Here is a 12,494-nt window from a genome sequence, read left to right as displayed (position 1 = left end):
ACACCCGTACCTACAGTATGAACGTTACACCCGTACCTACAGTATAAATGTTACACCCGTACCTACAGTATGAATGTTACACCCGTACCTACAGTTTGAATGTTACACCCGTACCTACAGTATGAATGTTACACCCGTACCTACAGTTTGAATGTTACACCCGTACCTACAGTATGAATGTTACACCCGTACCTACAGTATGAATGTTACACCCGTACCTACAGTTTGAATGTTACACCCGTACCTATAGTTTGAATGTTACACCCGTACCTACAGTATGAATGTTACACCCGTACCTACAGTATGAATGTTACACCCGTACCTACAGTATGAATGTTACACCCGTACCTACAGTTTGAATGTTACACCCGTACCTATAGTTTGAATGTTACACCCGTACCTACAGTATGAATGTTACACCCGTACCTACAGTTTGAATGTTACACCCGTACCTACAGTATGAATGTTACACCCGTACCTACAGTATGAACGTTACACCCGTACCTACAGTATAAATGTTACACCCGTACCTACAGTATGAATGTTACACCCGTACCTACAGTATGAATGTTACACCCGTACCTACAGTATGAATGTTACACCCTTACCTACAGTTTGAATGTTACACCCGTACCCACAGTATGAATGTTACACCCGTACCTACAGTTTGAATGTTACACCCGTACCTACAGTTTGAATGTTACACCCGTACCTACAGTATGAATGTTACACCCGTACCTACAGTATAAATGTTACACCCGTACCCACAGTATGAATGTTACACCCGTACCTACAGTTTGAATGTTACACCCGTACCTACAGTTTGAATGTTACACCCGTACCTACAGTTTGAATGTTACACCCGTACCTACAGTATGAATATTACACCCGTACCTACAGTATGAATGTTACACCCGTACCTACAGTATGAATGTTACACCCGCACCAACTCTAAGATGTTAACTCAAACCTGACTCCGTCCTCAGTTCCATGGTATAAGAAAACCGTATGCTCAATCCTATGACAAGCCGCCATTGCTAACCCTTTGGTGACGTTAGTGTTACAACTGTGTTACCAATAAATTCATGCTACGGAAGGCACGTTAAGCCGTTGGGCCCGGTTACTTTAATTTATTTAGAAGATATGAATGCATGGGATTAACTGTCTGAGAACTGATATTAGGCAGCTAAATTACTCAATTGTATATCAATATTTTATGTTTTTTTTTTTTAAAGAACGTCTAGGGCCCTGTGCCGAGGTTTTTCTTGCAGCTTCTTTTCCCCGGCTATACAGGTTGTGAGAAGCTGCAGTAGTTTTAGGCGGATGAGACGTTCGTTATGTAAAAATTGACGATTCAAAGTGTAACTATGTTACCTACTGAATAAAGATATTTTTGAATTTGAATTTGAATTACTACTTCCTGATGTAAGTAAGTAGTCGTTACATGAGTCATGTCAGGGGCCTTTGGCGTTTCAATAATAACCCTGACACCAGGGTTGATGAGGTTGGTAATTCACCTCACAACCCACACGAGAGAAGAAGTAGACCATTAAATTGAAATCTCCAACATTCCAAGGAGATAAATTTTATTATTGACATTTATGTGAATTACTAACTAATGTATTTAATTACTATTGCTTGTTACATAATATATAAAAAATATTTAAACTGTGAGTAAATACTTTACTAAAAGTTCAAAATGTCCTTGATAAGTAATTTAATAACATTGGTAGTGGGTAATTTTTTTTTACGAAATGGCAACGCAGGTTGGGATGACGTCAGCTGAGCTAATTTTGAAATGTTAGCTCTTTTGAGTATACCCGGTTTTCTTATACCATGCTCAGTTTAGTCGACTTTAAGCACCTCGAACTCAGCTTAAAATCGGTATTTTTACATGGTACCTCAACCTTATCTTATGTATGCCGATATCTAGATATTATGTTTATAATATATAACATAGGTGTGGGCCCTATACTCTAGAGTAAAAGATCTATATATCTATACTCTAGACTCTACTACTTAGTGTTATTATTATTATTGCGTATGGCAGACAAATATCCTGCTTGGATCAAATATCCAGCTTAAGCTCCCTTAACCAAGTCTCTGCTGCATCCGTCACACAATGCAGCTCGGCTATACCACCTGGGAACCGGTGCAGAGGGCACTCGTTCACTATGTGAGATATGGTTTGGTCCGGGTGACCACATTCACAGTATGGTGACTCCTTTAAGCCCCATCTACACAGGTGATGGTTTGACTTTCCATAGTCGGTCCTACACCGGTTCAGTCGTGTCCAGATTTTTCGCTTGGAGTCAAAGCCAGGGACCCTCCGCGAGGGATCCTGAATAAGGTCCGAATTTGTGCCGTCGAACATGTTCCACTCCAGCCTCCACGTATCTTCCACACTGAATTGACTTTTTATGCGCTCGTCATTCCAGATCGGTGACCTTGATGGAAGGCGTGCTCTGGGTAGGTTATCCAGCGTGTCCCTTATTGGCATGGGGCCAGAGCGGTTCATGTAGAAGCACTTATTCCACTCAATTGCGGCCGCTCTGCACCTACGCAGCCCAGGCGGTGGAATATGAGCCAGGACTGGAAGCCAGGGGAGTGGTGTAGATCTTATCACTCCCGTTATAAGGCGCATTGCTTCGTGTAGCTGAGTGTCGACCTTGTGTGTGTGTGCACTACGGTACCATACGGGCGCACAGTACTCAGCGGTCGAGTATACCAGGGCTAGAGCTGCCGTGCGCAGAACAGACGCGGAAGCCCCCCAGCTTGTACCCGTTAGACGTCGGAGGATGTTCACTCTGGTTTTCAACTTTTGCTTGACGTTGTCTAGGTGTTGCTTATACGTCAGGGACCGGTCGAGTGTAACGCCAAGATAATTGGGGGTGAAATTATGTTTCACGAGTTCGCCACAGAACGTTACTTTAAGCTTCCTGTTAGCTAGGCAGTTGGTCAGGTGGAACGATGTGACTTCGGTTTTCGACGGATTAGGGCTTAGACGCCACTTATGTTTATGCATACTTAGTGTTTATGTTTTACATTACGCCGAATCCGAATGCCACCAACCGGACGGCAATAGGGTAAAATAGAGTTGTATAATTCAGTGCCTGGATGCAGCCAAGGTGACTCTGAATCAAAATCCCATATATCACTCACTCGGCCAATGAAAATGGAAGCGGAGGCAACTATCCAATTTAACATAGCAAAATATTAATAGTGTTAGTTGGTTTTTTTTACGTGTTTCGTAATCCCCAGAGCCGTGGAATAATTTAAATTGTTGACAACAAGACTGATTACACTTGTAGGTGTAGGTGTATGAAAGTTGCCTGGAAAAATTGTTATTTAGCAATAAGGTCCCCCTATTGTACTTTTTTATGTGCAATAGTTTTTCCACTGAATTGTACCTACTACATAGGTATAATACTTACGGTGGTATGATTTATAAAATTAGGTACCAATTTAATAGGTACCTAGAGTACCTTATTTAAAAGAAGTTATTATTTATAACTCATACTCCTATATAAGTTCGTAGTGTTTATAGATATTAGTAAGTAGAGTATTTTTTAAGAACACTGTAATGAATATTATTTCAGTTTTTGAATAACTAGTGCCATCTATTTGATAATAATTAAACCAACATCATCTACACACCACACACTTTAAGAAGTAGTTTCGCTACTGAACAAGAGATGGCGCTGCAAAAATTTTGTTACAACCCACCTCAAATAATTTATATGAAATTTAATTTTGTAAAATTACCCAATATAATTAAAAAAGTAATTATTTATTTTAAAAAAGGGTCCCATTACTTTTATCAATCAGATAATCAATTTAAAATAACAATAATTGTTACTCTAATGAGCCAGTCTGAAATAATTACGCTACTCGATAATAGATGGCGCAGTCAAGTATATTGCATAAAACTTTAGGGGCAATTCGAAAATAATGTTCTACGCACCCATAACGCCAAGCTGCTGTGGTGAGAGCGGCGCTGCGTCACCGCCACCCGAGCCGATGGAGCCTGACGCGAGGGAAAGCCGTTCACTGAAGCCCAAGGGACTACTGCGCCCTCCACTGCTGGCTACAGAGCCCATACCTAAAATAATATAAAATAACAATAAATATTAAATACACAATTGTGTATTGTACTTTAACTATTCTAAAGAAGATATTTAAGCAAATAATAAATAAACAATAACAAAAAGCAAAGATAGGAAAGAAAAGTACAGAAATTGTGGTGGTGGATAACAAAAATCACAGTGCACTAATAAAAAAAAATTGCCCTAATAAATTTTGTGACTGAACATCTACCGAAAAGTGCTTTTGTTATACTGTGGGATTGTTATTACCACCATTGGGACTGCGCATACGTGAGATTCTCTTGTTAATTGCTCTTTGTATCCTTGGGTTTAAGATAGGCTTGGCCCGCCTCCTTGCTAAGTATCTGGACAATACACCAACTACCACAGCACTTGTGCCAACTACTCCTATGCTCCATAAAACTACCTGAAAAATAAGAAAACAAATTGATACTTCAGGGTCAAATTTTATTATACATTATAATCAAACTTCTATAGATATTTAAAGATAGAGCAATGCTGAGTCAGAGAAGCTTATTAAAATGTATGACAACATAATTTTGGGTGTAATAACAAGTTATGTAGTATGACTATTATGGTTTCTTATAAGAATTAAACTAAGAAAAATGATTCTTACTTTTTGAGAAGTAGTTAACTGTACATCACTGAAAGACATCACATGACGCCAATGCTTCAACTTGTCCAGGAAGGGACTAGCCTGTATTAAGTGCTGCATTATTTCGGTGCTCCTTCCGCTTTATTTTCAATGAAAAAATAGATAAAATGCGCGACGATCTTAGGTTAGATGTCAAACTATCATACAGAACAATGCCAATTATCACTCTGCGCTAAGAAATTTTCGGATTTTAGCCGTTTAGAGTAATAGCAGCATCTTTAATCTTCTTATAACACGCAGTTTAACAGTGATATCCCTAACCGCACTTTAATAACTTGAATATTCCCGGTAGTCGCACAGAACAAGTCCGCGAATTGACATAACAGCTGACTTCACTTTGACAACACGATTAGTAAGTAATAGTGCTGTAGCTGTGATGTAAGCTAACTTTTATTGCAAATACCGGTTTTTTCATCGACTTTCCTTGTTTGGTGTTATTGATGAATCTATGTACTTTGTGCATGTATCCGAAGCGTTATTTATACCTGTCAAATGTGAAATTGTCAAAAGTGTCCGCAGGCTCTCGTTTTTGTCAATTTCATTTTTAATAATAAAACCCAATTCAATTTTATGGGAATGCAGCTGTTACACTTAGGGATATAAAATATCTTTCATGTGTATAATAATTAATATTTAGTAAGGTGTTCAATTATCAATGATGGAAGTAATTCACCAAACCTTGCAACATCAAACGCTGCAAAGCTCAATCGAAGATCTGCCTGACGAGGTGTTGGAGTTTATAATGGGGTTTTTGCCTCCGTATAAAGATTTGCAGAACTGTATGTCTGTTTGTAACAGATGGTACGGTTGCGCCCAGAGTAAGTAATTTAATTTTGCTATCTATATTGCTTGGAACATTCAAAGTATATTTTGCAGTGAATATAAATTAAACAACCGCTCCTTTTTACATTACCTAATATAAAGCTTTTTTTTAAAAGACTGTATGGGAAAAACACTTAAATAATCTTATTGGAAATGAAATTTGTTTACTGGAAAGAATGTGCAGTACAATTATTTAATCTTGTATTATTGTTGCAGATGTTTTGCGTAAAACTTCAATAAAATTAGTGAAGGCTGTAGGAGAATTCAACATACTATGGAAACATACAATATCAACAGAAATGGTGCCTACTATCACAAAAAGATTCTCACATGCAGCTTGTGTTATTGATAATAGTATGTACATATTTGGGGGTTGTACTACTAATGCCACATCCTTCAATGATTTATGGAGGTTTGACTTATCAGTCAGACAGTGGGTCAGGCCACTGGCTACAGGGACATACCCAGTTCCTAAAGCCTACACATCAATGGTTCATTACAAAGACTGTCTAATAGTGTTTGGGGGATGGACTTATCCTTCACTTTCACAATATTACCAAAATGTGACAATGTTCAATGAACTGCATTTTTACTGTGTGTCAACTAATAAGTGGATGTTAATAAATGCATCCAATGCACCACCCCCAATGGCAGGTCACTCAGCGTGTATGAATGGTGATGAAATGATTGTGTTTGGTGGTCTAGTGATGTCAGCAGCACAGAATTATCAAATTCAATGTTCTAATGACTTGTGGGTCTTGGATATACCTACACTTGTTTGGAGGAAACAGCCAACAACCAAGCCTAGACCATCACCAAGATATGCACAATCTCTTTTATCTTTAGATTTTGACAGACTAATGCTTCTGGGTGGAGTGCAAACATTGCACAACAGGTTTGTCTATAGTGACTGTTGGATATTAACTATGAAAGGCCCAGTGTGGACTTGGAAAGAGATTGCTGTAAAAAATAAGGAGTGGGCTTCTGCTAACATATGGTGTAACCCAGCATGCAGGGTTGGTGACAAAGTAGTCAGTTTAAGTAGGAGTAGAAATGGGTGGAACAGTGCTAAGCCTTTAGTTACTTCAGCTGTGCGACTGTCAGCTCTCAGTCGGCCAGAGGGAGCACCAGTATCTGTAAGAGTTGAACAGAGTTTACAAAGACCACTAGACAGAGATCAGAATATTAATGGCAGACGTGGTGTCTTACCCCGACAACCTGTTAGACAAGCCCAGGTTAATGTTAACAATGAACCTGTGGCAGGCCCAAGTAATGAAAACCATAATCAAAATCCAATACCACCCAATGAAAATGTGAGTCCCGAAAGAAATGATGCTGTTGCTGGACCAAGTGCTGAAGGAAGGCAATCGGGAAGTGGTTTAGAATTGAGCAAGAAAGACACATTAAACAGAAGAAACAAAAATAAGGTCAGTTTAAAACAAAATATTTTTATTTAATTGTGAGATCTCACCATAATCAGGGATTTAACTTGTGTTTATGATTTTACAGAATAAAGGTATGAAGATAGTTCGCCAGCTTCAAGAAGCAAATAAGTATAGGATGGCTGCATTTGCTTGTGATTCTACAGTCAACAATGCTCCTCCAGGAAATGATCTCATTAATCAAAGGCAAATAGCACATCTGGAAAACAGAAGAGAAGCTCCCCCAGATCCCAATCCACCACAAAGACAACAACCAGCTGTGAAAAAAGTAAGAAGAAATACACTCACAATGCATGTATTGGATATTGCATCTGTCCTTGATGGAAATACACTGAATTATGTGACATGGTTGTGTCCAAGGCTTGGTGAAATGAGTGGAGCTCCTGAAGAATTGGTTATGTACTCTCTTGTCAAAGGAAATGGTGAATTAATTATGTTTGGCGGTGTCCATAATGATATTAGCATTTTAAATTACTCAGAACACCAAAGTATGTACTCAAATTCTCTACATTTCATCACACCACCCAGGGATGTAATTTGAAGTCAAATTCAACTATTTCTCTTTGTGGTATTGACTTTTGTATCCAATGTGAATGGCCTACAAATCTCTATTAGTATAAAATGTTGTTCCAGTCATCAATTCTTATATTTTTGGGAAATGTTTTATAAAATAAACATTGAAAATAAATTAAAATTGGAATTTGCTATTATTATTTGCTGTGCTTTCAAGTAGGCAATAATTAATAATAAATATAATGAACATTCTGTGATTTCTGTTGTAAATAAGTGGCTTGTGTACAGAAATGTAACTAATTAATTGTAATTAAAAGATGATTTATTACTCGAAAAATTGAATATCATTAACAATTGGTGTATTTATTCTTCTTTATCGTCAGTAACTAAGCCACCAAATACAGCAGCAGGGATTGCTTTCTTCTGAACTGGAGCAACTTCGCCATCTTCTTCATCTTCATCACTGTTCTCAGATTCTTCATCAATATCAATTTCATCAGGGTTGACAACTTTGTCTGCCTCTTTGAGACCTTGAGTTTCGCCTCGTACAAACATAATATTTCCTTTATTTTGAACAGCCATTTCTGCTGCTTTTGCCTCCAGCATTCTCATGCCATCCTTCATTCCTGGGGCTAAGTCTGAAATAGTACCAGCAGCCTGGGCCGCAGAACTCAACATTTGAGCAGACATCATGTTTACTTGAGTATTGTATGTTGCTTGGACACTTCTTTTTATTCTTAACATTTCACGCATAGTGTCTTCATTTCCGTGCCTGACCTCAAATTCTTTCCAGGTGTTCCAGAATTCTGAAGTAATTCTTGGATCACACATTTGACTACAATGTGCATAAATGGCGCGAGCTCTGTCAATTTCACCAAGACGTGTTTCCATTTCAGAAAAGCGAATGCACATTTCTCTAGATTTTTCTTCAGGTAAAGTTTCAATAGCTTTTTCGTAGATTTGGCGCGTCTTTGGAACTCCATAAATCTCAGCAGCTTTCTTTATGTAAATATTAAACATTTCAAACATCTCCTCTGGTAGTACAGCAGTAGTAGCACGCTCATAGACAGACATAGCATGTCTTGCCAGACCATGTTCCTCTTCTAATTTTGCATATAGTAGGAAAATTGATTTAGCAAACTGTGGTGGGCAGTGTTCTAGGCACTGTTCAAACAGATCTCTTGCTCTCTCCAATTTAGTTCCACCATATCTTTTCAAGAATTTTGTCAAGTATGTGTTCCATATATCATAGACATTAGGCCATTTGAAAAGTGCAATACCTTTTTCATAAGCTCTGAAAGCTTCTTCAAAATAGTTGTGTTCTTCAAGGAAGTATCCATAGTTGATTATTATTTGGGGTGTAGCAATTTTTAAGTCAATGATATGATCGTAAACTGCTTTGCATGACTTGTAAGTACCAAAACTTTCCTCCAAGTCAGCATACATAGACCAAACTTTCAATGATTTGTACAAACGCATCTGTACAGTTTCAGTATCATCATGGTAAGCAACTTTCCTACTTGGCAGCACTGTAGCTTTTTGCATCAATTTGAGAGCATCCTCATAATTTTCATGTCTTATTTCCATTTCAGCCCATTCGCACCAGACTGATGCTAAATCATCAACTTTAACATAATTAACCTGTGTTGCTTTTTCAAAAATAAGTCTAGCATCTTCAATTTGATCATTTTTTTCATAAAATTGTGCAAAACCAACCCATAATGTATACAGTTTACCAACTGCCAGTTTTGGGTCTACAGTTTGTACAGCTTCTGTATAAGTGTCAATTATTTCATGTGGTTTTCCTTCATATAGTTTAACTCTTTTGTGCCACTCAGCAACATTATGGGGATTTTGTCGCAGTAGCACGGAATTTAGGAGTAGTAGTCTTCTCTCCATTAAATACTCAAATCTAGCAAGCCTAAGTTCAAGACCAATATCATCATCCTCAGAGGGACTAGGTTTCTTCGATATCTCTTCCATTTTCTTGCTCAAACTAAGTTCTTCAAACTGAGCATAGGCATCAAACACTTGTGTGAAGTCTCTAACTGTTGTGACAGTCTGTATAGCTTCTTCATAAATGTCTCTTGCTCTTTCAAATAGACCACTTCTTACATAATAATCTGCTAAGGAGTTCCACAAATGGCCCAGCTGGTCAGTATATCTCCTCAGACCTCCCCGGATGATGGCATCTACATTTAAGGAGTGTATTTGTTCAGGATTCTTAGATATCAATTCACACAGCTCATTCCACAATTGGTGGTTTGATTTACCATGTTTGGATTGGAAGTTTTCATTGTTGACTATGTGAGCCAGTTTAATAGCTGCTTCATCTAATTTGTTGATGGAGATTAAGTAGTCAATGTATTCTTCTGTATCTTCAGGGCACAACTTCAGATATCTTCTAAAAACTCTAACAGCTGTTTCAGTAATGTTGTGTTTCTTCAGGAAACTCAAGTACAAGGGCCAGATTCTATGATGTTGTGTTATAGGAAGAGCTCTTAATGCACAATCAAAAGCTTTTCTTGTAGATGTTATTTTGCATTGGTCAGTCAGGAATGTACAATAGTCCATCCATATTCTTGGCATCTTGTGCATGAAAACTAGTGAGCGTTCAAAACAATTATTGACATCTTCATAGCAAGGATCAGTGATACAGCGTCCTCGGATTTGAGATCTTCTCAGTTTTAAATAATTATACCATAGTTTGAAGGACCCTGGTAGCTCTTTTAGAGCTCTCTCGTAGATCATATTAGTTTCATGTTTAGGAGCACCTTTTTTATGTTCTATATAACGAAGCCAGTGTTTTACAGAGAAGGGGTTTCTCAATATCTCTTCTTCATATGGTAAGTCTTCTTCACTCTGAAAGAAAATAAATACATTTTATAGTATTGAGAAATTTCAACAGCAATTTTAAATATAAGTTGCAAGCCTAGTATAATGTAATATTATTGTTAGAAGGTAGAAAAGTATGTTAATAAAAGTTTTGAAAGAAGAAAGAAAAGAAAGAAAAAATATTTATTCGGCATACTTAACACTAATAATTATACATAATGCCGAAACGGTTTCAGCTCAGCAAATGTCACGGCCTAGCTGTAGCAAGACTATGACGCTGATTTTCAGCCGCAGCCGGTTGGGAAATCAAAAAAACAGTAAAACAAAAAGAACTGGGCTCTAAAGTCTAAGCAAATAATTACGTACCTAAACCGTAATATAAAGTATTTGAGGAAAAAGAAAATAATAAGAAAAATAAGTTTTGTGAGGTTATCTTTGAAAGTAGCTGATGTATATAATTTCTTGTCTTGTGTTTATACATGTTTGAGGAGATTACATAAGATAATATATACTTACAAAAAATATTTCAACTTCCTTTCCATCGAGCATAGGCATCTTGGTATGGCGTTAGTGCTTGGTCAACAGTGATCGTACCACATCTATAGAAACTTTATCGACTGATATCGGCGCAGGTAAAACCCGTAAAATATGAGGGCTGATTAATTTAAATTATAAATGACTGATTCCAAGACTCAGAATCTAAGGAATTTATGAAATTTAATTAAAATTAAACGAAACCCAAACTCCACTTTCCCGTCTCGAGTCGACTTTCTTTTTTTTTTTTGGAAAGGGTTTAACGGCTCTGGCATAGTCGCATTTTAAGCCTGGCATTAATTGATCACATTACTTAATTTGTCATTCAGCCAGAGTTGCCAATGACAATTTGGCAAAATTCCCAATTACTTAATGTATTATGAATTTGCAATTACGAAATTCCCCAATGAGACTTTCCAAGCTATGTTCCCCAAAAGTAATATAGATGGCGCTGTCAAGATTTAACGTGATAATTACCTATTTTCTCATTACTCGGGTACATAATTATTCAAAAATACAATGTAAAGCATTTACATGGTGTTGGTGACATCCTACCGAATACTGAGAGGATGATTCAGACCACAATTCTGAGTTAAAGTCAAATGGAATTTTCCATCGCAAAATTCATGACTATTTTGTGTTGTTTTTGTCGAATCTTTTTGACGGCATATGCTTCTGAACTTAACTTTTGAATCTATAGTATAAACAGTGTGTTTAACAAAATATAGGTTTTCATCGTTAATTTTAATGTTGTTTTTTACATAAGGTAAAACAAATTTAATTCGATTCGTGGTCTTAGCATCCAGAACTAGGTTATTTACTGTATAATATTAACTGAGAACTTGCGTCAGGGCGTTGTTGGCTTCGTCCAGTTCCTTATAAGCTTTCTGTAAATTTTAAATATGAGAGAAGTGTCAGCACTATGTTTGCTTGGTTCTGCATGATATAAAGTAAATCATTAACATACACTAAAAAAAGAAACGGACTCAAAATTGATTCTTAAGGAAGTTCATTTTAACAAGTCAGCCAGAAGTTGTACTATTGATTTGTATTACGTATTTAACAAACTGAGTGCTCAGTTATTTATTTATTTATTGCAAAGCCACAGGTTATTATAAAAGGTGTTACATAATTAATAAAGTACAAGTGATACCCTGCAAGGGCACAGCAATTTAGTATTAGTATATTATGTATAGAATTATGTTGCTACCTATATTGCTTCTCTCTATTTTGATTAAAATAATAATGTACGAAAGATGTAATTGTGCCTCGGTGTAATAAAAAGGGTCCATTTATACCCAAAAACAAAGATAAGAGATGCATTATGTCTGTTATCCATGAAATGAAAAGTTAATCTTTTACGAAGGAAAATTTTACAGCAACATTTATTTTGTTTTTGAGGAACTTAGTCTAGAAAGTCCCTCAAAATTATTTAAAGAAAAGAAACAATTTTTTTTAGACTACTAGCCCGGAACCAACGGCTTAACGTGCCTTTCGAAGCACGGATCATCTTACTTTCGGAAAATCAGGTGATTTGCAATCTCTACACAAAAAAGGTCAATATCACGAAATGATTTCTGCAATATC

The 12,494-nt window shown here is 37.0% G+C and overlaps 3 protein-coding genes across 4 annotated transcripts in view; 1 reads left to right on the top strand and 2 right to left on the bottom strand.

Moving 5' to 3' along the window:
• The window catches only part of LOC126377001 (mitoguardin), a 66,680-nt gene extending 61,561 nt beyond the window's left edge, over positions 1-5,119 (bottom strand). Inside the window, exons 1-3 of one of the 2 annotated variants that reach the window (XM_050024619.1) lie at positions 4,723-5,119; positions 4,356-4,512; positions 3,965-4,102 (exon numbers count right to left, since the gene is read on the bottom strand). In XM_050024619.1, coding sequence (XP_049880576.1) covers positions 3,965-4,102; positions 4,356-4,512; positions 4,723-4,821 — 394 coding nt within the window. In that variant the 5' untranslated portion in view covers positions 4,822-5,119. The remainder of the gene's footprint in view (positions 1-3,964; positions 4,103-4,355; positions 4,513-4,722) is intronic. The other variant, XM_050024700.1, reaches the window with a different exon arrangement.
• Positions 5,120-5,229: 110 nt separating this feature from the next.
• Positions 5,230-7,725, top strand: LOC126376615 (F-box only protein 42). The gene is made up of 3 exons (XM_050024170.1): positions 5,230-5,579; positions 5,800-7,010; positions 7,093-7,725. The coding sequence occupies exons 1-3, from the start codon at positions 5,417-5,419 to the stop codon at positions 7,564-7,566; spliced, it is 1,848 nt and encodes a 615-aa protein (XP_049880127.1). The 5' UTR covers positions 5,230-5,416; the 3' UTR covers positions 7,567-7,725.
• Positions 7,726-7,842: 117 nt separating this feature from the next.
• Positions 7,843-11,169, bottom strand: LOC126376438 (pre-mRNA-splicing factor syf1 homolog). Its single transcript, XM_050023789.1, has 2 exons — positions 10,890-11,169; positions 7,843-10,400 (listed from the first exon to the last, which is right to left on the bottom strand). The coding sequence occupies exons 1-2, from the start codon at positions 10,926-10,928 to the stop codon at positions 7,902-7,904; spliced, it is 2,538 nt and encodes an 845-aa protein (XP_049879746.1). The 5' UTR covers positions 10,929-11,169; the 3' UTR covers positions 7,843-7,901.
• Between the last annotated feature and the right edge of the window lie 1,325 nt (positions 11,170-12,494).

Source organism: Pectinophora gossypiella, chromosome 1 (assembly GCF_024362695.1).
Source record: "Pectinophora gossypiella chromosome 1, ilPecGoss1.1, whole genome shotgun sequence".
In the NCBI taxonomy this organism is placed as follows: Eukaryota; Metazoa; Arthropoda; class Insecta; order Lepidoptera; family Gelechiidae; genus Pectinophora; species Pectinophora gossypiella.
The sequence above is the reverse complement of the archived record's forward strand: the minus strand, read 5'-3'. Positions and strand labels throughout refer to the sequence as shown.